Genomic DNA, 25922 nt, shown 5'->3' with positions numbered 1-25922 from the left:
CCCTAATCTGATAAAGTGGCATTTGCTTCATGATATGGTAAGATGGTAAGGTTGTTCACTAATCCAAATCTACCAAATGACTGATATTACCAACAAGTGACTTGTGAACCTAATGGGAGGTTTAGCTCACAACTTCAAACCTTATTGAAACTAAACAACAATCAAAGAACATTATTAGAGATGCCACAAGGTAATGAAATAAAGAAAGACTCTTTCTTCAAGTTTCTGTCACATTGAGTAATACTTTTAATAGAATCAGTTAACAGTAAGCCTTCCATAGTTTTTCTGCTAAACAATTTTCAAACCAGATTTACATTTTACATGACATGAAGACCTGCTCTCTGAAAGCACGAATCGGTGGCCATTCAATAAGAAACTACTCCGCTCGAAGTTTGACCATCTAACAAAATGCCTAAGCCTGCAAAGAATAAACAGAATTTTTTTAGTAACACTTGCTTTCATAATGTTTTGTTCAGCCTCAGAGAGGAAAAAAAACCTTTAACACTCAATGTTGTACCATACTTCAATATGATAGAATACCAGATGTGTTATGGCTCCTATAGTGCACGTGCAACGTATTGAGTGTTCAGTTCAGTCAGGACTTTCCTAATCCCCATAGAAAACACAGGTTTCCTAGCATTCAGTGAAGATTGGTACACAGAATACTAAGAGGATGCCAACATTCTTTTGACTAATTTTAGATACCATGTCTAGAGTTCAACATAAATTAGTTAGCATAAAGGTGCTGCAGAAATTATCAATGGTTACAATTCAGCTGCCTAATGTGTCAGTACCTTCAAAGAGGCGGTAAGGATAATGAACTTCTCTTATCACAATCAATAACATGAAGGTAATCGAATACTAAATATTTCTATGATTGGGAAAGAAAAGCTGTTTACATGATCTAATAAGTTTCTATAACATGAACATCGATACCTCTGAGAGGGAGGAGGAAGGGGGTGGGGAATTGGTAAGAGGTAAAAAAAAAAAAAAAAAATCAAATGGGACGACGGAAGATACTTATGACACGTGAACTGAGGCTGTATGGCTCCTGTGTGCTTATGGCTATCTGCTTATTGATATTAAAACAAAATGAAGTTCGTAAAACTTTTAAGTGGCATTACCAGAAACCAAACGAAATTATAAAGCAGATGGTGATGGCCGAGCAACCACACCAGGCAACCAGGCTTCCAAAAAAATTTCACATTCTATCTCCGCACGAGACAGGGCAGCAAGAGGAGTGACAGTAATCTGTATGGAATCATGAGCTTCTAATTAATGACGGCATATTTCCATAATGATAAGTTTTAGTTTATAAGGAAAATGATACACACATAGCCTTCTTGTAGATATTTGAAATCTGTATCTTCATCAGCAACAGCAGCACTTATTACCTACAAAGATAATAACTTACATTAACATCTACAAATACAAAGTTCTATTCGATGATAAGCCAGGAACCATGAAACAAAACAATCATCAAATCATCCAAAATAAAATAATTCCAACGGGAAGGCAAATGAATGTGACCTGATTGTTATATAGTACAAAGTACGAGAAACCTAAAAAAGAATAATCTCAGTACTTTAAATGTTTTTATTAATGGGTTATAACACTGTTGTATTTAAACAATCAATGAATGGAAGGGTACATAAAAAAAAATTATTTTTGGACTCTCTATGACTGATTGTTGGAAAGTTTGAGTTGCTCTAATTAGCTAATTGGAAGTTGAAGCTACCTCCTACAAGTCTAATGTCCTTTCCATTTTTCATTTAGATACAATCTTGCAGTATTTGTTATCAAAGCGAATAAAAAGATACGAGAAGATTGTAGAGTTCGAACGTAATAGTGGAGCAGTGTCTTTGGAGTGCTCTGAACCAGAAGATATCAATATTGCTGTCTCTTTTAATGAAAGAATTTGGATAGAGAGGCAGAGAACCAACCTGCCTTGCAAACAGCTCAGATGATTCACTTGACATATTACATTCCACTGATGATGTTGGGTCCATCGTCATAGTTGACAACATTTTACCTCCTTGAGAGTCAGAAGTAACTCTTATCCAGCCCATTTTAGATATGCATCGGCCTTGCTTAGTTACCTTATAACCCTAAATAATGCCCACGAAAAAAAAAATCCAGAAGGGTTACTGTTAATCACCTCTTTCATAACACGGAAGTATAATACATTCTACAGCATAACTCAATACGAAATGGAATGATGTTCATTAGGTGTTAAAATATTTATTACCCTATGATTAGCAATATCTGTTGGGAAATCGATATTCAAGAAACAATTCCGTGGAAAAGTTTGAGCCTTGACGCCAACTAACATTGCACTTATTATGGGCAAGCAAGCCTCGGCAGCAAGCGTGTAGTCTTCTATATTGCTCCTACCTCCAATCCTGAAGCAACATAACAAGAAAAGGCAAATGAGTAAAGATTTATAAAAATTAATAATACTGATAATAATGAGATAGACTGATAATTAAGATGATCGAGAAAATTTCCAACCAAGATAACAGTCCATTTACTGCTCTACAAATCGAAACCTTTCTTCTTCTTTTTTTCTCTTTTAAGAAAGGATCCTATCTCAATAGATTTTATGTAACAATTAAATGATTCAGGTCTAACAATAATGGAAATCTTTAGGCATACCACTCATAAGATAAGGAAGCAGAAGGAATGCCTTTAAAAAAGGCTTCTCGAGCACCAGCTACTGTCCCAGAATACACACTGCAGTTCAAATGAAAGACTGCATCAATAAAGTTACTAAATCCTTCCAACCACGCATGGGGAATTTTCTATATTGATCAAATAAGATTGACTGGTACCTACTTAGATAACCAAAACAGCTACAAGGAAAAATATTTATTAGTCTGTTTTGTCCCAAAACTTTGGGGATTAATATTTCCAGATGCTTCAATGAGCTTGACTTCTTGTAGCAAAAAGGTTGATTACTTCACTATTCTATTTAAGAGCACATTTTACTCGTTAGTCATATAATTATGAGAGCTCTAATGACTTCGACGTGAGTTGATACTAAGTTTACGCTTTTCTTGCCAACACAATGGGCAAGTAAACATGCATGTTGAGTAGGGAGTACATATTTGATGCTTTAATATCATTGATAGCTGAACTTTAAAAATAGTTCAGTAAGGGGAAGTCCGTAAAGATTTGTCACTAACACATGATAACCGCAGTTGCTACCCATGTTTATGCCACTGAGTACCTGCAATAAATGTACAATACATAAATAGGCAGGAAGAGCTAAATAAATTTCTTGTAAGCACATACTTCATCAGCGATAACAATGGGAGATGCTCTAGCATTCAACATAAAGTAGTTGTTTGACTAAATAGTCCACAGTTACAAATACAGATAAAAATCCTATCTTCTTGTCAGGTTATCCTCAAGTCAAGTATGTTAAAGCGAATAAAGCACAAATAGCTCAATAGGAAAATATACTACGGCCAAACCGTGCAATTAAGGGAAAAAGAACGACCAGATCCGGGATTGAAGGAAAGAGAGCTTTGGATACTCCCAAAGAAGTACAATCGGCCGGAGTTCCTGCAGAAGCATGCAAGCTTAAAACCTTAGTAAGCCACTGGAAGCAATATCGGACATCAGCTAGAATGAAGTTCAAGTCAATGATAATTGGTTTAAACGAGAAACCCTTCAAGATTTTCATTACAAACCCATAACTTCAAGTTAAATCCATTCAGTTCAAGTGAATATATGCTAAATTATTACTGGATGAACAGACAAGAAATTGGAGATTGGACTAACGAAAATATCTTAATATACATTAATGGTCCTTATATATTGGTAAGGCCCCATTTGAGCATAAGCACTGCAAATGTGTCTACCCTCCATCATTCTATCACACTATTATAGCATCATAGCTTTGCTATGAGCACTAACTGTTGTGCTTATATATAGAACATAAGAAATTAGACATTTCAAAGAACTAACCATCAGCGACTTCTGGTTATAGGCCGATTACCGAATTACATTTCCTAAAACTTCTAACAAACCAAATATTTCCAGATAAGGTAGAATAGCTAAGAATCGAACAACCAGTCCATTTCCATTTCCAGGTAAGGTACAGATTTCAAATGAGAGAATAAAAACATACCAGAAACAGCATAAGAAGTGGTTCCTTCAATAGCCACTCTCTTAACAGAAATAGGATGGCGCCAAGTAATAGACTGACTAACAGCTGACTTTTCCCTGTGTAATGCAAGAACAACTTCACAACATCAAATATATATAAAATCATATATATTGTAAAATTAAACAAACAGAAGATAGTGATTTTAGCTAATATCTTATGACTTATGACCCAATCCTATCATATTGATTAAGAAGTAAGAACAGCCGATAAAATAGTTACTTATATCTCAATTCACACGATCCAACGGCTATCAACATTCTAAAAGAAAGAAATTAGTGGAACCACTTGAGAAATGGAAAACACAACAAACGAACAAACAAAATTTCACCAACTAAAATACACACCCCTGTTACAATAGGTTATGATCATAAGCTTCAAACAGAAACACTCGATAATTGGAAAAAGAGGAAAGCGAGAGGACGAAAAGAGACAAGAAGCGTACGAATCAGGAGCACAGACTAGAACGTTATAAAGCTGAGTGGAGACGAGGACGCGAACCAGAGCGCGAAGACCGGGCGCATCGATTCCATCGTCGTTTGTGATCATGATCGTCGGTCTACTGTCTGAATCGACTGTGCTGACTTCCATTTTTGCGCACCGAGAGGGAGCCGCCGGAGCAACGTAGAAGAAGGAAAGTTGAGTATGGCCTCGAACACGGGGAAATTATTTGGTGGCAAATCAGAAAGCTCCACCGACGAGATATTGCCATTTATAGTCTACATTTTCTTTTTCTTTTTTGTTGTAAACAATTTGATTTATTTTCGGAATTTACATTGGTTCGATTTTTCTGTTTTAAAAAAAATACTAAAAATTGTCTTTGAAAAACATTTTTTAAAGTAAAAAAATAAAATGCTCTCTAAATTTTAGAGCACAACATTTATATGCTTATGAATTTAATATCCAATTTGTTAATCTAAGTATAATTTATTTGAATATTAAATATAAGAATATAATTATAAAAAAAATTAATTTCATACGAGTGTGACGTGGCCTGTGGGTGACATCTTCGAAGTGGTCGGACTGCTTTAGAATAAAATATTGCAAAAACGCTTTTCCGCAATCCAACAAAAGGAAAAAATTATTTAAAAAAGAAAAAAAAAACTTATCCTCTAGATTTGGAGTAATAATAAATTGAGAAAATAATAATTTTAATTTATAAGAATTTTTTAAATTGAAGTGGGATATGTGTGATCTCACCGTCCACCCATTTCGAAGACTAGTGTCCTCGGTGGCACACCATCCCGTGTCCACCTCTAATACCATTTGAAACAATTCAAGCTCACTGCTGGAAGATGCTGTTCTTGACTTTTCGGGAGAGGTTTCCACATATTTATGTAGAATATTTTGTTCTCCTCTCCAAGAGAGGTGGGATATGAGATCTCACTATTCACCCTCTTTTGGTGGTGAGTGTTTTGGTTGTCGCTGGCACATCACCGAATGTTTGCCTTTGATACTATTTCTAACAGCCCAAACTCACTGCTAGCCGATATATCTTTTTGGGCTTTTCCTTTGGAACTTTCCCTCAAAATTTTAAAACGCATTACTCGTAAAGAGATTTTACAACTTTATAACGAATGTTTCGTTCCCCTCTCGAACAATAAATTATCCATTTCAGTTCCCTGCCACCGGCTGGAATCAAATCAAGAAATTAACATCAAAACCCAAACAAGAGCCAAAAGAGACAGCATCCATAACAATTGATTTCCATGGAGTTTAAACTAAACAAGAATTAAATCTACAAAATCATACAAAACCAGAGAGAACCGCTCCTCATCAAGAACTGAGATTCAGTCATTAGCTGTGGCTAATTGAAGTGCCAACAATTCCTCCTCAGGGATGGTTTGGATGTGGCAGTCTGAGCGGGGATAAGCCACACACAGAAGCGAATACCCTTTCTCCACAACATCATCGCTCAGCATGCCTTCGCTCTGGTCCACGGCGCCACTGACAAGGCGAGCAGGGCAAGTCATGCACACCCCAAGCTTGCAATCGTGAGGAATGTCTAACCCTTTGTCCAAGGCGCTGTCCAATATGCTCTCGTCGGCATCCACCTCCAGCTCTGTGGTCTGCCCCTCGTGCTCGATCACCACTTTGTACGACCGGACCACCAAGCGCCGCTGTGAGCAGCCTAACTGGGTTGTGGGTCTGAGCTTGAAGACTGAGGAAAGCTTGGTGGGTTGCTTTTGTTTTGGTAGAGAGAAAGCGGATGGCACAAAATGAAGAGTTGCCATTGTTTCTTTTCTCTGTTTGGCGATGAAATGAAAAGGAGGTGATTTGTGAGGTTGTGGGCGTTCCGTGGCGTTGGTGTAGGGATAAGGTCCTGATTCTTTGCCGTAATTTGATAAAGCGTGGCCGCATCGTAGCCGTTGGTAGTAGCTATGGCATATTAGTTAATTTAGAAGAATGACTCACCATCTATTTGTAATTAAGCTTAGGTTAAGACCAACATGTTATGTTTGTTAGTTATTTGTTGTTAGAGTCGGTCAGTGGTTGAGGTAGGGCTAGACCCTCTCCATAGTAGACGCGTTTTAAAATTGTGAGGCGATACGTAACGGGCTAAAGCAGACAATATTTACTAGCGGTGGGATTGTACTGTTACCTAGATAACATAAAAAAAACGAAACTATAGTGAATCAAGCTCAAAGTTAATCAAACCTAGGTTTAATTGGTACCCAAAGCTTGATTGAGCCATCGAGAACTTATTTCACAAGCCAGAGGCCAGTTTGGGCAACTAGGGCATGTCTAAGGTGGTTGAGGGCTAAGATGAAATCGACACGTCTCTTTCCCTATTTGAGATCCGATTAAACTCTTTGGAAAGATAGAAAAATGGCCGAAGAACCAAGAATTCAAAGTGACCTAATCACCTCTCGATTGTGCATAATACATGCCATCAGCTTAGAGAAATTTTGATGACCTAGTTCAACTTTCTCAGTCTAGTATGAGAAGAAAAGTTATAATCCCAAGTCAATCGTAGTATAGAATACATCGTTATAACTTAGAGATGGGCAAGTTCTAGCTCGTGTCGAGTCATCGTTCACAAACAAATATAATTATAAAATTATCATAACATAAAATATATTAAATAATACAATTTTGAATAGGTTACTAAGCAAAGTTCAAACCTAAAGCCTATTGTTAGTTGAATTATTTGCTGATTAAATACCCAAAAATATGAGTTTGTTTCAAAAACTTTCAAAAGTTTTAATTTAATTTTTGAAATTTAAAGTTTGTATAAAAGCAACCTTTGTAGAAAAATATTTAATAAGCTTAGTTAAATTCCCAAACTACCCTCGAGAAGTGACGCAACTCACCGTATGGCACAATTTTCTTTAACTCGCTGTTCCTCCCCTCTTTCCATCTCGCTGTTCGCACTCTCGCAGCAGTTGTTCGAAGTCGTCGACTCCTCGAATCGCTCATCACTTGGCTTCACTATCAGCGCTGATTAGCGGCATCGATCAAGTATGTTTTGTTTTCTGTTCATCTCTTTCTCGCTCATTTTCATCCACTTCTTTTAAGTTTGCGATCGAATGCTTTTAATTTCTTTGCGGACCATGTACATGTTTTGCTTGCGACTTCGACTGAGATTAGGGTTTGCTATTCGTTTGTGTTTCGAGTAAATGCTGGACTATGTACCCTGCTCGAAGGGTTTAGGGATTTGTTCTATCGTATTGAATCGTTTGTCCCTTTAGTAACAGGACCGATACCTGTGGTTTGTCTTTAAGTTGTTTGCTGAACATTCCGTAGCAGAGATTTGGAGTTAGTTGTTTTCAATTTGAAATTTGGCCTTCGTTATATTGTGTTTTTGCAAGTAGGCACCAGTACCTCTTGGCTCAGTTCACGATTGTTTAAGTATTTGTAGTTTTTGGTATGGTCTTCCTCTGAAATTGGGATCTCAGGTGTTTGTTTGTTGTATTGTGAACTATAAAGGACGATCTTTTAAGACTTTACCCCAACTTATTGAGCTAGAACTCAATTCCTTAATCGACGGTTCTTAGCTTGAAACTTCGTTGTTTTTCTCAACTGCTTCACTTACCTTTCCGTGCTTAACGTTAATTTTGATCTCATTCAATGAAGTAACATTATTGTTGTTACGGGAATTTGTTGGTAAGCTTCTAGTAGTTGGAGGATGGGGTAGTGGTGATTTCAGACTATGGATTAGCTGCTTGGTGCTGCCTTTCTTGAAATTAAACTCTGAAAGGCATCCTATATGTCCAGTTTATCAAGGAAGTTGTCTTACTCAGAACTAAACTTCATGATTTTCATCCCATCTATGCTCAAAGTGGACTTCCAGCTTTCCTACATTGTGAGCAGGGAGGAAGGAAGTCTGTGCGGACTGCAATGTTTGTTTCTTTGTTTGATTTGAGGGATATCTGCACTGGGGGGCACTAGATGTTGGCTATTTCTTATGTTTGGCTGACTTTCGCTGCTGGTTTTGAGTTCTGAGTCTTTGACTACCATCGACAAAATGGGAGGAGAAAGTTGAAGACGAACTTTGATCAACTCATTGAATCGAAGTATCGAACAGATGGCTGAATTTGACATAGCGGATGAAGATCATGAGGTTGCTCTTTTGATGTAAGACAACTTCCTTGATGTGCGAACGGCTAAGTAATATTGTAATTGATCCCTGTAGCAGCCTAAATCTACCACTAGCAGATATTTTCCTCTTTGGATTTTCCCTTTCGGGCTTCCCCTCAAGGCTTTTAAAATGCGTTTGCTAGGGATTGGTTTCCACACCCTTATAAAGAATGTTTCGTTCTCCTCCTCAACTGATGTGGGATCTCACAATCTACCCCCCTTCGGAGCCCAGCGTCCTCGCTAGCACTCGTTCCCTTCTCCCATCGATGTAGGACCCTCCAATCCACCCCCCCCTCTTCGGGACCCAGTGTTCTTACTGGCACACCGCTTCATGTCCACCCCCTTTGGGGCTTAGTCTCCTCGTTGGCACATCGCTCGATGGTGACTCTAATATCATTTGTAACAGCTTAAGCCCACCGCTAGCATAATTGTCCTCTTTAGGCTTCCCCCTCCCCCAAGGTTTCTAAAACGCATCTGTTAGGGAGAGATTTTCTCACCCTTGTAAAGAATGCTTCGTTCTCCTCCCCAACCGATGTGGGATCTCACACCCCCCCTTCTCTGCCATGAGTTTATTTTTACTTATTGTCTTTCTATTTTCAAGTTCTTTCAGTATATAAAAGCGTACAGTTTCATTTCCGCACCAAAAAACTTAATTCATTCCTATCTAGAATTAAGGATGCAACTATACTCATGTAGAACCACGAAGACACCGTTTGTTGAAGAAAACTATCTATCCTCCTCACCTTCTTTCTTCGCTCTCTACGTCTGTTTAGACAATATGATCTCATCCTCCACGAGAAAGCCTTTCCTTGCGAAAATTCTCCGTGAATATACACATACCAAGTCATGCTAGAATTTTGGGGTTGGGAGTTGTATTGGATAATTCCTGTGGATGGAAGTACAAAGTAAGTCTTCCTTTAGTATTGTAAATTGTTTACTAAGTTTCTACCACTTCACAGATCAAAATGGCAAGCTCAAGTGAGAGTGAACGCAAGGAACCAGTGAACGAGCAAATGGTTGCAAACATGTATGGTGCTTTAAGGTCTGAGCTCAATCAGATATACTCAAAAATCACAGAACTCGAGATGGAAGTCAGTGAACACTCTCTGGTCATTTCTGCAATTGAGCCACTTGATCCATCAAGACGATGCTACAGAATGATCGGGGGAGTGCTGGTGGAAAGAACTATCAAAGAGGTCCTGCCCGCTGTTCAACGCAACAAAGAGGGACTTGAGGAGGTGATTTCCAGACTCAATGAGGCATTGGAGAAGAAAAAGAAGGAAATTTCTGACTTGGAGGCCAAATACAAGATCAGGATTCGAAAGCCTGATGGTGAGGCTAAGGAGGAAGACAGTGGGCGGAAAGAGGGTGCAGCCCAAGGAGTCTTAGTAGGCCCTGCAAGTGAAAGTTAAAACTCTCAACCCCATTGGTGCATTTTAATCATATTCTTGTAGTGCTAAACTTTAATTTTCATGCGGATGATTCACTGTTTTTAAGCGCGTTTGTGTGAAATTTTGTTGACAACTTTCAGTTCAATAGGATGATTCCAGGACTTGTGTGGTATATAGATGATTTTGAGGGAGGATATATTGAATGGGAACCGACTTTTCAACGTTTTGATATCGAAAATTTCCCATTAGTTTGATCAATACTGCAATGGATTCTGTACTTGCGCTTTCAGATTCAAGAGGATATTACAAAGCAGTCTCTTCCTTATCCTCTCAGCTCAATATGATTTTCTTAAGGTTACAAATGAAGTAAAGAAAACCAAATAGTCATAATCGAAGCCTCCTTATCCTCTCAGCTAAAGAAATCCTGAACTCCTTTTCCGGCGAAAACTCGATCGGACAGCTCCGCCAGTAAGGCATTCACAGTGAGCAAAACGACACTAGAACCAGCAATAACGCCGATCACCACCCCCGTCGTGCCCAAAACCTTTCGAAACGCCGGCCACTCAATCTTCTGAATCTCCTCCGCCACTCCCCCAATCAGGTCCCCCTCTTTCTCCACCTTCCGCTGCTTCAAAGCCTCCTGAATTTCGGCGCCCAAATTCTCGCCAGATTCTGCCGGTTGATCAGCCGTTTTCGACTCCTCCCTCGGCGGCCCAGCTTGAACCTCCACCCCATCAGATTCTGTATTCTCTTGGCTTTCCTGCACGGCATTGACAGCGGAGAACATGCTATTCCTTCTAGACCTAATCCCCGGGAGTCTGATCGTGCGATGTAAGTGAGGATGAGAATGATACGCGGAGCTCCGCCGTAGTGATACAAACAAGGAGGCCGCTCTGTTAGTGAAAGTGGAAGGTACCGTCGGAAATCGCAGGGAGATCGGAACGGCCATTTTCCGAATCGGTGAGCGGTCGAGAAATCAGATTGAACAAATGGATTAGCAGGCAAGAATCAGATTTCAGGATAGCTAGGGCTTTGTTCGTGGCCCACATTATCTTACACGATGGTCGTGTACTATATGGGCCGAATATAGAAAAGGCCCAAACATTTTTAGTTGGGCCTAGTCCATGAGAATTCAAGATTACAGGTGGTTTAGTTTTAGGCAAGTGAAATTGAGATTAATTAAAGACTAATTAAGTTGTGTTAGTAGTTAAGGTTATTAAATACCCTCTCAATCTACCTTGAGATGAATGAAGTATTGAGCCACCAAATAAAAGGGTAAATTAATTGAGAGAAAAATGGGAATGGTACACTTAAAAGAAGACCAAAAATAAAAAAATAAAAATAAAAAATTGCATAAAAGTACTAAAAGAATGTGTTATTTGTTTTTAGATGCCTCTTGGAATCTCTGTTTGGATCCACTTTTCCCTTGTCTCTCTCTCTCGCTCTCATTGTCTTGGGTTTATCACAGCTACCACCCTACTTTTGTAGCTCTAAGTATATAATGTGTGGATTGGTTAAATATTTATCATTGGGAAAATTACCTTTGGATAAGTAATTAATTACCTATAGTTGATCATGGGTAAAATTAATTACTTTGTAGCTTCTACCCATAAATAAATAAATAAATAAATAAATATATATATATATATATATATATATATATAGGTAAATTAGCTTTTGTGTGTTTTCCTTATAGATAATGATTTATACTTTTGAACGTTATAAAATCAAAAGCATTAAAGTGAACTTTGGTATGGTAAAAAGGAGATGGAGAATCTCCTTGGGAAGTATACAAATTAATAAAGGCTGTGGGATGAACTTCTAGCTAATTTTGGTAAGATTTTTTTTAATCTACTTTATTTACCTTTTCATCATTCATATTTTATCCTAAAACAATAGTTATCAATTGTCAACTTATCTTATGTGCATGTATATAAATGGAGATTCTAAACTTTTAATTTCATCAAATTTTACCTTAAAACGTAAATAAGTATTGCGTTTTTTACCCTTCCTTCAATTTTAAGGTGTAAAACGATGAAATTGAAAGTTCAAACAACAATCAAAAAGTGTTTTTTTTTTTATTAGTATTCTTTTTATAAATGCTTTTGGGTATAAAAAAAAATGGTTGGTTTAGTGTATTTTCTCTTTTACTTTTTTGGATTCCTATCCCATTTGCCTATAAATATGGAATATTGATAGATTCTTTTTTATTTCTAATATACGTCAAAATAGTACCTATAAATTATTTTTATAGTTTAAACGGATCCCAGATTGGTTGGAAAGGAAAACAAAACATTAGTGTGGAAGTCTTTCCTTAGTAGACACATTTTAGAAGAAAAACCTAAAGAAAAGAATATCTATTAATGGTTGATTTAATTTTTATATGTAAATAAGTCAACCTTACAAACGGAAATTAATTTATTATATGAAACAAAATGTATTTTTTTTTCTAAAATAAGATATCTTAAATTTTTCCAAATAAATTTTCAATAAATTGAATTTATTGTTACTATTATTATAATAAATATCATCCAACCAAAAAAAAAAAAAAACATTTGAACTAATTATCATTAAATAAAACCCCAACACATTAAGTAGCAAAACATGTGGGTCATATAACTCATAAAAGATGAACACAATTCAATTGTGAACCAAACCAAAATAATTTCCATGAAAAAAGATGAACACTATGAACATACACCATTCAAAACCATTCCTTTCCTCTCCCAAATGAACCAAAAAACAAACAAAAAAAACAAAACTTCTCCATACCCCACAAACTCCTTATATCTTAAATTCAAATTAAAAATAAAGGTTGTGTTTCAGCTCTTAGCCCTTCTTCCACACTGCAAACGCCATTAATTTACAAGCATTTATGTCATCACCAAACATGAACTTAAGAGGACCACTCCCAACCCTTCTCCCTTTCTCTCTTCTTCTCTGTCTCTAAGGACAATAAACCAACCCTTCTGGCTCCCTTTTGTCAGCAATTATGTACCAAAACAAAAGAAAAAAAAAAACCCCTTTTTTTCCTTTCCTTTCTTTTCTTTTCTTTTCCTTCATTTTCTCTTCCACCAACCAAACAGTAAACGCAATATTCTCTCTCTTTTGTTGCATATCCCACGCTTTCCTTGATTCCGTGTGTGTGTGATCATCCAAACCCATATTTTGTTTTGTCTTCTTTGAATCAACATTGCAACTTTCACCAACTACTAAGCTTTCCCCTGCATAAAGGAGATGAAAAAAAGCCGACCCATTTTCACTTTCAAGAACATGAACATCCAAACAAATAATAAACCCTTATGATTATGAAATCATTTGGTTCTTATAACATGTTTCTTGTTTTGATCCCTTAAAACAAGAAAGAAAATGAAATACTTGCCTACACATGGATCGCCAATTTGTACGAGGATTTTCCTTTGAGCTTCCTCTGACCTTGTCGGGAGTGGAATTGGTGTAGATGATATTGTTGTTATTGGACTAACCAGCTGTTTGAGTTCATATTGTGCTGCCGGAGATGGTGGTTGGAGGGTGATTCCGGTGATGATTCCAGTAAAGAAACGACGAGGTCGGAGAAAGCTCTTAATATAAACTTGTGGGTATCAATGGGGTTGATTTGGAGATAACAGAGTAGAAGCTCTTGTAGATACTGCCAGTCTCGCCGGACGTCCACTGGCTGATCTCTTGCTTCGACCATCTCCTGCATTGAAGCTCTAAAATCGATAAATGGGTCTATAGAAACCTTCCGAACCTTGACGCCGCCGTGCACGGCAGCGCCGTGATGGGTTTCGGGAGAAGAGTCGAAGATGGAGTTGGAGCAGCCAGGTGAGGAGAAGAAGAAGCGATGGGAAGCGACGGCGGCGGAGAAGTCGGGGACGGCGTCGGAATCGGAAGTGGAGTCGTCGGAGAAAAACCCATCATCAGCAGCGGTGGAAGTAGAGGAGTTGTCTGAGTTTTCCAGGTGGGTAATGAAAAGGGGTTTTTTGTTGGGCATGTGCGGCGTCGATGAGGGTTTCACGGCGGCCGGAAAGCAGCGGAGCTTTGAGAACCAGAGATGGAAATTGTTTTTCTTGAGAGTGGACATGTTTTTAGAGAGAGGAAAGTGGGGAATGGAAGAGAAAATTGTAGGAGAGAGAGAGAGGAAAAGGGGGATTATATGGTATTTGTGTGTGGTGATAAATGGGAAAAGCCAAAGTGGGGCCCAAAATAAGGTCAGCCAAAGTAAATTAAATTATAAAAACTATGGTTTTTTTAGGTGCATTTTTATCAAAGTTTTGTAAGACAAAAAGCATGCAAAAATAGAAATAAATGTTGTCATATGTAATATTTATTTATATATATATTTGGATAATCTACTTTTTCAGACTCTTTAAAGCCTTTGGGTTGGATTATTTATTGACTCTGTATCATAAATTTAGTTTTTTTAAATTATTGTGTTAGTAGTAGCTGGTACCAAAAGAATGGAATCGTGTAATGTGTTGTGTCTATATTTTATGATAACTTAAGCATATATCAATTGATTCAAACATATACATCTGATCGATAAGTCAAATGCAACGCCCCATGTATAGTATTCAAATTTGACACATGATTGTCTCGACATTTTTTGTGTTGTCTACCAACCCAAGTCATTTACAAAGAATGTTTTCTTTCCCTCTCCAATCATTATGAGATTCCACATTGGTTTGAAAGGGGAACGAAACATCCTTTACAAGAGTGTGAAAACTTCTCTCTACCAGACGTGTTTAAAATTGTGAGACTGACGTCCATACGGGTCAAAATAGATAATATCTACTAATAATAGACTTGAACTGTTACATCATTTCACTCTCCTTTGTTATTGATTGAAGGGTTGTTTGTAATGTAAGCTCCATATTTCTCACCTGAAACGGTAAAATCTGGCTTCCANTACTGCAATTAGGTTAGGAGTAATAAATGATATTGTGGCAGTGTGAGACATACTTGACCCAGTTTTACTACCAGCAGCATGAGCAAGCAGACAGCACTGCCGCAACAGCAAGCAAGCTTGACTGAGTCAAATATCTTTCAATTCTACAAAACTTCTGTCAATGATTGAAACCTGAAAAGATTAGAAAGACAGAGAGAGAAACAAATGTTAGCATCAGAGAATTGAGTTATTTTGTGGCATCAATTAGTAGTCAAAAAATGAGATTGAGATGAACAGAACAAGCCAAATCAGAGGTAACTTTTGAATAGAGTTAGTTATACTTTACAATATGGAAATGAATATGAATGAGAGGCTTTATATTTAACACTGCTTCGGAGCGCTTGAATCAAATAAGAATAATCAACAAGAATGTGGCAACTGGAGCAAACTATCACTGAAGAAATGAAATCCCTACGGCCTCTCTCAAGTAAATATCAGCCCTAAACAACAATCAGAAAACAAAAGGAAAAAAAAAAAAAAAAAAAAAAAAAAACTTTACATAATTAGAGGGTAATAGAGATGAAAACATTTTTGTTTTTAATATACTCTCTCAAAATATAGAAAATAAATGAGCCAATAAAATATATTTGTAAGAGAAAAAGTTTAAAATATAAACAAAAGAACCTGACTCCACAGTGAACAGTGAGCAACAGGAAAAGAAGAACAAGGGGGCAAAATAAAAGCTGTTTTTTTGTCTACCAGAATTTTAGTTTTAAGGACACAAATAACGGTCTCAGAACAACAAAAAATTCCAGATCAAATCATACACTTTATTACCAAAAACACAACTCAAAACTTACAGTTCAGTTGAGCTGTTTTCATATATTTGTGCCGCTCTCACTGAGTCTTGCGGCGGCGGTGATGGAGGCCGCCACCCCACCTGTGTGGGTTGTCAGGTTTGGATTGTTCCTCGGCTCTGCGCTCACCACCCCTTCTGCATCCTGCCTGCTCACTGGCTTGTCTGTCGCCAGTTTTTCGGTTGCGCCCTGTTCAGATAGAAAGGTAAGGATCCAGTGATATCAGCTGCTGCTCAAATCAGAAAAAGTGAAATGAAACTAATATCGTCCGGTTAAGTAAAATTTGGTTTCAAAATTGAATGCCATTTGATGGGGTTTAGATATGAAGTACTGATACCGTTAGGACATAGTTGAGCTGGAGACGTTGAAAACGGATGGATTCCTGCCGCTCATTATCGTCACTCCGACGAGGCTGCTGCTGTTCTTCGGCCCTGGATGGCTGCTCCTGACTCATGATTTCCACACAAATTCAAAAACTAGGGGAAGTTCCTTTCTGCGATGGAGGCTGGATTTTGCGGTTCGCTACTGGAAGGATGGTGATTCGATGATTTTACTTACAGATGGTGAGCGGGAGAAAACTCGATTCTCCACGATGGTATGATATTGTCCATGCTCTCGTGACTTTTCTTTGGACTTTTGTTCATTCCAAAGACCTCATTCTAATGAAGATGTAGTCCTTACAAACTCATGATCATTCTCTTAATTAGTCAACGTGAATTCCCTTCCAACAATCTTCAACAGAACGGAGTGCTTGAGACTTGGCTAAGTTTTGGGTAAAGATGGCAGTTTCTGGAAATTTATTGGTATTGAAGCAAAGTATTCTCAAATCTGACGAGGTTGATATCGAAAATTTGTCAAACTTATAAGCTTTTGGGTTGTATGTGTTTCTTCCCTGCACCTCAGGCTTACATATGATCTAAAAATTTTCAACTAGTTTCTATAATTTGGTTACTTAATGGGTTAATTATTCTACTGCATAAGAAAGACAAAAAGAGAGAGAGAGAAAAAAAAAATTGAAAGACAATCAGGTAGAAGGATTGGAAGCTCATAATTTTAACAATTAGAGTTCACAATGAGATAGTTTGAAAAGATACAGAGGGGAAAAATGGTAACTTTTCAAAGAGTCTCTAGAAAAATAAATATCATTGCAGATTCTTGATTGATCACTAGGGATGATTTCATACCTGCAGCAAGTGATACGCAATGGCGCCGACAACAAGGGAATTGCTGTGATGGTGGCAGCCAAATTTGGTTAATTCTACGCTTCAAAAAGAGCATAATTGGCGTCTGCAATGCTACCAGCAGCTTCCTGCATCTCCTTCCTCAGTTTCCCCAGCATATCCTGAAGTTCAGAGTCCTTCTCATAGCTTTTGTCTTTCGCCTGGAATATATGAATTCTGCTGTTTACTGTTATCCAACTGAATCCAGCTCCCTTTTTGATCCCTACTTCTTTCATCTCATTACGTATGACCGTCACTTCTTCCCACCTGAATTCATCCCCACCATAGAATTGAGAGATCTAAGTCTTGAAGATTGTTAAAGATTAAGTACAAATTTTTAGGTTAATGGTAATTTAGTACCGAAGTAAGAAGTTTTGTCTTTGAAATTCTATGATCTTAGGAAATTAATAATATATGTGAATTTGAAACTGGGTTTACCTGCTAGTTGCAGCAAGCATATTGGACAGCACAACGTGGTTTCCAGAGTCTTTTGGATCAAGTTCAAACAGCTTCTCAGCGGCCAACTTTCCCAACTCTGGCTTCCCATGCATTCGACAAGCCCCCAACAGAGCACCCCAGATTGAGATTGTGGGAGGAAATGGCATGCGCCTTATAAAATCATACGCACATTCCACCATTCCAGCACGCCCAAATAGATCTACCAAGCAAGCATAATGCTCCGGCCCTGGTTCTATACCGTATCTTGCTTTCATGGACTCAAAAATCTGCATCCCCGTCTTCAAATCTCCTGCTCTACTGCAAGCTGATAATGCACAGACCAAACTTACATAGCTGGGTGCTATGCCTTCGACCGATGCCATGTCCTTGAGCAATGCCACGGCCTTGTCTGCATATCCTTGATGCGCGTATCCGCCCAATAATGCATTCCAAGACACCAAGTTTCTCTCTGGCATCTCATTGAAGGCTTGCTCTGCTTTGTCAATACTTCCACATTTTCCATACATGTCAACCAGTGCACTTCCAACAAAGATGTTCTCATCTACACAAGCCTTGACGGCCAGTGCTTGAACTGATCTTCCCAACTCGATTTCTGAAAGTCCAGCAGAAGCACAAAGCACACTTGATACCATAAAATCAGTTGGTTTGATATCTTCTTTCCTAGCTCGCAAGAATAAGCAGCAAGCCTTCTCTTCCTCGTTGTTTTGAACGTAAGCAGCTATCAAGGAGGACCAAGATACGCTGTTCCGCTCTCCCATTCTGTCAAAGATCACCTCAGAACATACAACCTCCCCACATTTCCCATAAAAATCAATCAATCCATTTGAAATAGAGACATTCTGCCCACACCCACTTCGAATAATGAACCCATGTAGTTGACACCCAGGCTCCAAGCCTAGTTTGTCTGAACACGCATTGAGAAAAGCACAAAACGTAATGGAATCTGGCTTTCCACCAGCTCGTAGTAACTCAATAAACGCAATGGCAGAGTCTTCAGGTCGCCCATGGAGCACTGAATTGGATATATACGCGTTCCACGTCTCGAGGTTTCGATGAGGCATTTCAACAAACAGCTTGTATGCGTCATCAAGAAGGCCCAATTTGCTGTACATATCGAAGGCACTGCACCCGACGAATACATCATTTATTAATCCCTCCTTAACCGCAAGTGCGTGTACCTGTTTGCCTGTCATGGCCATGCGAAGGCCAGTGGAGGCTTTGAAAACGCAAGGGAAGGTGAAGTCATTGGGTCGAACACAGTCACTAAGCATGTCGGAGAAGTGAAGCAGAGCAGAAGCAAAACGGCCGTTTTGGACGGAGCCGGCGATGAGAGAGGTCCAAGTGACGACGGAGCGGCAAGGGGCAAGTTCGAGGATGAGTTCAGCCGAGTTAAGCTGGTCAAGTTTGGCGTACATGTTCACGAGATGGTTGTAGAGGAAGGCTGGAAAAGGGGTTTTTAGGGTTTTGAGAATCTGGGCATGGGCGACTCGGCCGAGAAGAGAAGAACGAATAGATAAGGCGAATTCGACCAGTGAAGCGAGCGAATTCGGCGAAAGAAACGGCATGGTTGACTACTGCGAAGGTCATGATCTGTATAAATCCGAATGAAGAAGAAGAAGAAGAGCCAGAGAGGGCAATTTTACTGTCTGGTTCTTCCAATCACGAGAAGCTTTCGAGGTTTCATGCTCCATTGGAGAATCATCCTCTATGAAGTTACTCTGCTTCAGTTGGATTTGGCGGGAATTCGAGAAGCCATGGAATCATCTCAATCATTTGAATATATATATATAAATAAAAATCTCATGTCGGTTATTACCGTACAAATTCTGGCGTGGCGGTTGGACCCATCGAATTGGGCCTTCAGGCCCAGTACTTTAGCGGGCCATACAAATTCTTAAGTGGCGGTTGGACCCATCTAATTGGGCCTCCAGGCCCAGTAATTAGCGGTCCATGAATGGTGTGGAGCCTCCTTTCTCTTTCCGTTGCATGGCGGTTGGACCCATCGAATTGGGCCTTGAGGCCCAGACTTTAGCGGCCCATGAAAGGCGTGGAGCCTCCTTTCTCTTTCCGCTGCGTGCGGTTGGACCCATGGAATTGGGCCTTATGGCCCAGTACTTTGGCGGTCCATGAAAGGCGTGGAGCCTCCTTTCTCTTTCCGTTGCGTGGAGGTAGGAATCTATTACTCGACTTCCGATGCTTCGTGCTGTGTTCTTCTGCTGCATTTTTTTCTCATTCCCGCGAAAATATTTCTCTGCTTAATCTCTCTGCTTTCTCCTTCTTACTTCCCAGTGTGAGTACTGTTTCGTTATGATTATGCTGCTTTCAATCCTGATTCACTTCCCGCTTCAGGCTCTTCTGTATTGCATTTCCTTAGTTTTCTCCGTGTTTTGCAGATAAATTTATGACTGCTAGACAGTGCGAACCCTAAAGTTCTCTGGATGTCTGATTAAGTTCTTCGAGGTGAGCTTTATGATCTTGATGACCTTCGTTGATTAGAAAATCATCTTTTGCAGAATTAGGGGCAGTTAACTATTTAGTGCCGGTTTGGTAGTTTCTCGTTTCATAATTTAGAAGAAAAATAAAAAAAAGAGCGTTCTTGGTTATTATTGTTATTATTTTCTCTTTCTTTATTGTAGAATATGAAATGTTTAATACATGGAAATCATTTGTTTTGTTATCTCAAAGTTTAAATTAGGAGAACTAAAATTTTTCACATGAGAAATATCACAATTATTATCTCAATAGTTTATTTTTTAGTATTTAATGTGGAAGTTTGAAGTAAAGATGACATATTGATGCTTCTATTTATGTTTTTTAGAAACGGGATATAAGACACAACAAGGGAACTATATCTTTTTGTTTCCAACAACGTTTTTTAAGAATGAGAAGAAAGAAATATCGAGGTGTACATTCTTACGAATTTGAAATCAAGTAACTGAAAATGAGAAACGGAAATATGAATAAGGGGCTCAGTTTACTTCTAGCATGGATGGTGAGTTATAGAAGCCCATTAATACATTTATGAAGAACTGCTTATGGCTTCGAGTTAGCAGAACAGAAGTTGTTTGTCTTTCATTACGATTGTCCCCCATTCTATGTAGAAAAGTCTGTCTTAATATGACCATGTTCAAGCCTTTGGGTGTAAGTATGTGAAGTAATTTGTTAAACAAATATTGTCAATAAATTTAATAAAAACTATATAAGATAATTTTTTTTGTAGCAAGTAAACAATTAAACAAATTTTTTAATTTTGTTCCTACCTGTCAAACAAAGTCTTCCAAATCTATGGTATCATATTCCTATAACTTTCTTTTTCTTTAGCTCTCTCTCTCCATCCCTCTTAATACATTTTGTTTGTTCTGGAATTTGATCTTGAGAGTTGGGAGCTATCTGTGTGGTTTTACCTCATGAGTTGACAGTCTCTAATGATACATGTTCATAGTATTACCTATGTTTATATTCATTAGAAAAGAAAGTATGGCAGGCTTATAGGTTTGTTCGTCACTGATTGTTAGATGTCAGGGGATCCTGTGGAGACTGAAGTTCTTGGGGATATTAATGGCTGCAGACCTAAGGAAAATAAAAATAATCTTACCCTGAGGCCAGTTTCTCAAGATGAATCTGGGGAGGGCTTGCCATATGCTCCTGAAAATTGGCCCAATCTTGGTGATAACTGGAGTTGGAGGGTGGGAAGGAGGGTTGCTATAACTGGTCATTTTCAGGATAGATACCTTTATTCTCCTCGTGGAATTGGTGTTTCTGGGAACTCATCTCGTAGAGGGCATAGTTTTGCAAGCAGGCTTTCAGTTGAAAGATATATCCAGTCTGAGTTCCCTAATGCGGACGTTGATGCATTTTTTGCCTCATTCAGCTGGAAGATACCAGCAAAGAAGTCTTCTTTAGCACAAGGTTGGCCTAAGAAATTTTTTGCTCTTCTCATCCTACTGGAAATTTAGCTGTTGTAGCCCCATTAACTTTATTATATATATATCAGTTCTAGCATTCTTGTCTTGCCACGTTTCTGAAATGACTGCTCTGTTGGTTGAAGTGAATGCCTATTAAAGCCAAAATACTCCTAACATTGAAATAGTTGTCTTAATTGAAAGGGTTTCTGATGCTTATGTACTGCATTGAATTTATGTTGCATTAAATTTGTCTTTCTTGTTACGGGAAACTTATGATAAATTCTTTTGGTTGGATGATTGCACCTAATATTTTAGTTCCAGTGTCTCTGAAACCATTGTCTTTCCTTCCTTTTTTATCAGAATTTAGATCTTATTTGTTGGTTGGTTCATTTTTGTTGAGGCAATGGCTAACAAGCTTGACAGGTTAGGACTCCAGATTCTGATTTTTTTTTTTTGGAGTTTGACAAAATCCAACTAAATGGTCTGTACCTCAGTGGGATCTGTTGAAGTTCTACTGTCATTTCGACAACAGCATTGTTCTACATAATAGTTTCTATATCATTAAAATAAAATCAACATGAGTGTATGTGTTAGTTAGCTCACATCGTACTTTCATTGAGTACCTTTTTTTGGCTTTTGATTGCTTTCTTAATAATTGTTATATTGTTTTTTTAAAGATCCTTATTTTACAGTTTTATCTTATTTAGGTCATCGAATACAACAAATTTCATGCCCTTTGCCCTCAAAAGAGACTGAAGAATGCTCAGCATCTGATTCCCAGATTGATAGGGTGGTTTGCAAGGCGGGAAATAAAAACTGTAATAGTTTATCTGTTGCAGAAAATCCATCTTTATTAAAATCAATGTCCTGTGATATTTGCTGCAGTGAACCTCGGTTTTGCCGTGATTGCTGCTGTATACTTTGCAGCAAGATTATAGACACGACCATGGAAAGTTGTAGCTTCATAAAGTGTAAAGCAATGGTGGTTGATGGTTATATTTGTGGACATCATGCTCATATAAAATGTGGTCTTAAATCGTATATGGCTGGGACTGTTGGAGGAATCATTGGATTGGATGCTGAGTATTATTGTCGTCGTTGTGATGCCAGAACGGATTTGGTCTCACATGTTGAAAGATTTTTGCAGTTATGTCAATCAACTGACTGTCGTGATGATATTGGGGAGATCTTAAGTCTTGGTTTATGCATTTTGCGTGGTTCTCGCAAAATGAGAGCAAAGGAGTTGCTAAGACATCTTAAATTGAATATTGCGAAGGTAAAGCTGATAAATTCTACAACTTAAATAATTTTACAATTTCTTAGTCTTGTGCTGCTTTCGAAACTTTACCATGCTATTTGACTTTGAATGCTTACGTCAGCTTAAATCTGGGACTTGCTTGGAAGAGGTTTGGAAGATGGAGGAAGACAGCTCAGCCAATTGCACTGGTAATTTATCTTCAAATCAAATAGCGCGGTTAAGTTCCCTCAGCAGTATAAGCCTGAGAATTGTAATTCTATTTACTAGGGTCTTATCTAATTTCACTGGTAACTTTTCTTCAAATCCTGGATAACTTTGGAGAAAGATCTCATCACATGAAAGTAGGGTCTGATTATTCTACATACTCGAGCAAACTCTTCTGAAGAACAACGTCAAGTGGTTAATTATATAATCTGTCAAATATCTTGTATGTTCACCATCATTTACACCATCAATCTTTCATATTCTTGCCTGTTAGGAGAATGATTTTGTACACGCTTATTAAAAAAAATATTTTGGTATTTTATGCACAGATGCACCTGATAATGCTGATTCTACACAAGGTTCTCATGACAATTCTGACTCCATTATCAGCTCAGAGTGGACTATGCCCACTCCTTTTGATCATTGGATTGAGTCCCTAAAACTTGAAAATGAGATTGATCAGGTTCTGCAGGCACTGAAAAGATCACAAGAGTTTGAGTATAATTTAGCAGAAGAAAAGCTTCTATCACATAAAAATTATCTACATAATCTCTTTCAGCAACTTGACAAGGAGCAAATTGAACTTGGACATCAATCATCGTCAACAGGACAAAATGTTTTCCTGGATAATGTAACAAACAGAGTGGATCAAATAAAACGAGAAGTTAAAAGGCTCAAGAGAATGGAAAAGGTTGCTGATGGATTTGGAATGACTCCTAAAGATATCCTCAAGGAGGACTTCGATTTGGATGTTGAGTAGATACACGGACGCCTTAGGCCATTATGATGCCGCACAAAAGTTCACTGAACTCTGTTGGTTCTTTTAGCCTTATGTGGACTTTAATAGTTTGTTATTACTGTTTATTATATGGCTTCACGAGGCTGAGTGTATGATATCGAGAAATCATTTCTACTTCGCAAGTAGATTTTACTTGGTTGGTTTATGAGGATAGCTGGATTCAGTAAGCAAGATACTGAAACTATGCAGTTGTGGAGTTGCCGGAAAGAGTTTAGATTAGAGATATTTTGGTGCCTTGTGTTCAACCCTCTACAATGAGTTTTCACGGTAGGCCTTCATATCAATTTCTCAACACGATACATTTTAAATTCTCTACTGATCAAACTGTCTGTTCTTCTCCTGTTTGATGTCTTTATTACTTATATATTGAATGGATGAACAAATGAGAATTAGAAACAAGCATTGCTCTAGGATAGATACTTTAAACCAACTAACGATCTTTCTCGCTTGAACTCTCTGGAAACGATTATTTATGTTTTGAATTCTCAAGAATATTGGACCTCTTCTCAGATAAACTTCCTCGCCCCCGTTGGTTGCTTGACGGATTTGGTTTTAGTGGCTTCTGTGGAGCTTAATAGAGGATCCTGTCTGTCTGGTTCAGGCTTCTTGTCACTACATGCAGAAGAGGTACTTTCTTCTGATTACAGTGCTAAAATTAGAACATATTTGAGGCCCCCTAAAATAAAAGAAAAGTCAATTCCATTTATTACATAGAAAGGAAGCTTAGTGGAATGTGGTGAAACCGCCATTTTATTTATCAGGATGATGATGATGATGATGATGATTTTGGGACCTACTGTTGACAGTTGACGTGTGAATGACTTTCTTCTGTTCACGACAAAAAAGGTCGGCTACTTTCTTTGTTATTTGGCTTTTCATCCTTACTAAAGTATTTTGCAGCTGTTCTTTGAGACCGTAGTGATGATGCAAAGTTTTTCCCCATCAACGAGTACAATATTAATATATATTTTTTTGGTTATTTAATCGAAAATACGAATAGTTTTGGTATCTTTTCCCCCCCTTTTTATTCTAGGCCTTCTGATTAGTTACTTGGCCACCAATAAAGTCTCAGAAAATGCCTCCATAGCCTCCTTATTTTGTTTAAATTTGATAGACTAAAACTAAACCGAATATGAAGCCAGGGAAATCTGATGTTGTGCTGAGATGAACTTAGTTACTGGATCCTACTATATTTATAGAACAAATCTAAACCCCCCATTTTTATTCATAATGAAGAATGATCGTGATAAGATAATACAAGTGGTTTCTGCCAAAGTATTGAATGATGTGTTTGGTTCGCAAATTAGATTTGTATAGTCTAAATATGCGAGATTATGTGCTTCTTTTATGTAAATACAAACTTGTGAAGTCGTCCTCTTAATAATTAAGTTTTAATAATGGGATTGTAGGCCACAGCGATGCAGTCATTCCACGTCCAAAAGTACTATGACGAAAGTTGGGATCAACGCCTGATTCATATGGTCAGCCACATGGTACAACAATAACTCTTTTGGGCTTTTGTTTGTCATATTGTATATAGAGACGAGCACATTTAATTTTAATGACTGAATATAGAATCTGTGTCAAAATAAGACACTCAAAATTCTCCAATTTCACAATAATCTACTTGCCTAGGGGGAAAGATAACTGAACTATAAATTTGTAACCAGATAACTTAGCTAAAAAATTTGTATTATTTATTGACATGAGAAAATTGACAATGAAGTAGTCGGGTCTTTGCATCTTCTATTCGAAAAGATATATTAGATGCTTCTTCAATATTGAAACTACTACACGGATGGTACCTCTCATGGGTTGGAGGAGGATAGAGGATGCACAATCCACTTAAGTATCATACTGTATAAAACTAAGTCACAAAATATTTAATCTTTATATTTCTTAAAGTTAAAGTTGTCGATTTGATCATAATTCAACAAATACATATTATCAATTAAGAAGTCGAAAGGTTAAATACCTAAATTCACAGGTTCGATCTAAGACGATCTAAGAAAATCTAGAAAGTGAATCATTAACCTGAACACCAAAAACCTATGAGTTTCCATCGGCTAATAAAGCAACACCAAACATGACCCATAAAGATTCGAAAAAAAAAAAAAAAAAAAAAAAAAAAAAAAAAAAAAAAAAAAAAAAAAAAAAAAAAAAAAAAAAAAAAAAAAAAAAAAAAAAAA

General features: G+C 37.8%; 7 protein-coding genes across 12 annotated transcripts; 2 read left to right on the top strand and 5 right to left on the bottom strand.

The window, feature by feature from the left end:
* Nucleotides 1-130: 130 nt before the first annotated feature.
* Nucleotides 131-4893, bottom strand: LOC111457877 (5'-nucleotidase SurE). The gene is made up of 10 exons (XM_023100308.1): nucleotides 4617-4893; nucleotides 4136-4230; nucleotides 3503-3567; nucleotides 3186-3229; nucleotides 2656-2733; nucleotides 2249-2402; nucleotides 1944-2108; nucleotides 1335-1394; nucleotides 1125-1251; nucleotides 131-418 (listed from the first exon to the last, which is right to left on the bottom strand). The coding sequence occupies exons 1-9, from the start codon at nucleotides 4760-4762 to the stop codon at nucleotides 1141-1143; spliced, it is 918 nt and encodes a 305-aa protein (XP_022956076.1). The 5' UTR covers nucleotides 4763-4893; the 3' UTR covers nucleotides 131-418; nucleotides 1125-1140.
* A 912-nt stretch (nucleotides 4894-5805) lies between these two features.
* On the bottom strand, nucleotides 5806-6455 carry LOC111457884 (ferredoxin-1). Its single transcript, XM_023100316.1, has one exon. The coding sequence runs from the start codon at nucleotides 6403-6405 to the stop codon at nucleotides 5962-5964; it is 444 nt and encodes a 147-aa protein (XP_022956084.1). The 5' UTR covers nucleotides 6406-6455; the 3' UTR covers nucleotides 5806-5961.
* A 1061-nt stretch (nucleotides 6456-7516) lies between these two features.
* Nucleotides 7517-10401, top strand: LOC111457883 (probable prefoldin subunit 2). 2 transcript variants are annotated; one of them, XM_023100314.1, is made up of 2 exons: nucleotides 7517-7633; nucleotides 9712-10401. In XM_023100314.1, the coding sequence occupies exon 2, from the start codon at nucleotides 9718-9720 to the stop codon at nucleotides 10162-10164; it is 447 nt and encodes a 148-aa protein (XP_022956082.1). In that variant the 5' UTR covers nucleotides 7517-7633; nucleotides 9712-9717; the 3' UTR covers nucleotides 10165-10401. The 2 variants fall into 2 exon arrangements, with proteins under 2 accessions (XP_022956082.1, XP_022956083.1); XM_023100315.1 differs by lacking the exon at nucleotides 7517-7633 and adding an exon at nucleotides 8611-8749.
* On the bottom strand, nucleotides 10373-11139 carry LOC111457882 (preprotein translocase subunit SECE1). The gene has a single exon (XM_023100312.1). The coding sequence runs from the start codon at nucleotides 11090-11092 to the stop codon at nucleotides 10553-10555; it is 540 nt and encodes a 179-aa protein (XP_022956080.1). The 5' UTR covers nucleotides 11093-11139; the 3' UTR covers nucleotides 10373-10552.
* Nucleotides 11140-12713: 1574 nt separating this feature from the next.
* LOC111457881 (transcription repressor OFP12-like) lies at nucleotides 12714-14285 on the bottom strand. Its single transcript, XM_023100311.1, has 2 exons — nucleotides 13526-14285; nucleotides 12714-13367 (listed from the first exon to the last, which is right to left on the bottom strand). Exon 1 carries the CDS (start codon nucleotides 14225-14227, stop codon nucleotides 13616-13618), a length of 612 nt encoding a protein of 203 aa, XP_022956079.1. The 5' UTR covers nucleotides 14228-14285; the 3' UTR covers nucleotides 12714-13367; nucleotides 13526-13615.
* A 2608-nt stretch (nucleotides 14286-16893) lies between these two features.
* LOC111457875 (pentatricopeptide repeat-containing protein At4g14850) lies at nucleotides 16894-19315 on the bottom strand. Its single transcript, XM_023100302.1, has 2 exons — nucleotides 17547-19315; nucleotides 16894-17375 (listed from the first exon to the last, which is right to left on the bottom strand). The coding sequence occupies exons 1-2, from the start codon at nucleotides 19130-19132 to the stop codon at nucleotides 17147-17149; spliced, it is 1815 nt and encodes a 604-aa protein (XP_022956070.1). The 5' UTR covers nucleotides 19133-19315; the 3' UTR covers nucleotides 16894-17146.
* Nucleotides 19316-19742: 427 nt separating this feature from the next.
* On the top strand, nucleotides 19743-25352 carry LOC111457876 (OBERON-like protein). Of its 5 annotated transcripts, none has more exons than XM_023100307.1 (9): nucleotides 19743-19857; nucleotides 19961-20027; nucleotides 21083-21476; nucleotides 22180-22454; nucleotides 22620-22748; nucleotides 22852-22918; nucleotides 23264-24000; nucleotides 24244-24579; nucleotides 25143-25352. In XM_023100307.1, exons 3-7 carry the CDS (start codon nucleotides 21083-21085, stop codon nucleotides 23692-23694), a joined length of 1296 nt encoding a protein of 431 aa, XP_022956075.1. In that variant the 5' UTR covers nucleotides 19743-19857; nucleotides 19961-20027; the 3' UTR covers nucleotides 23695-24000; nucleotides 24244-24579; nucleotides 25143-25352. The 5 variants fall into 5 exon arrangements, with proteins under 5 accessions (XP_022956075.1, XP_022956072.1, XP_022956074.1 ...); XM_023100304.1 differs by having other exon boundaries at nucleotides 22180-22748; nucleotides 24244-24360; nucleotides 24495-24579; XM_023100306.1 differs by having other exon boundaries at nucleotides 22180-22729; nucleotides 22851-22918.
* Nucleotides 25353-25922: the final 570 nt, after the last annotated feature.

The sequence above is a fragment of the Cucurbita moschata genome, unplaced genomic scaffold (genome assembly GCF_002738365.1).
Source record: "Cucurbita moschata cultivar Rifu unplaced genomic scaffold, Cmos_1.0 Cmo_Scf00020, whole genome shotgun sequence".
In the NCBI taxonomy this organism is placed as follows: domain Eukaryota; kingdom Viridiplantae; phylum Streptophyta; class Magnoliopsida; order Cucurbitales; family Cucurbitaceae; genus Cucurbita; species Cucurbita moschata.
The sequence above is the reverse complement of the archived record's forward strand: the minus strand, read 5'-3'. Positions and strand labels throughout refer to the sequence as shown.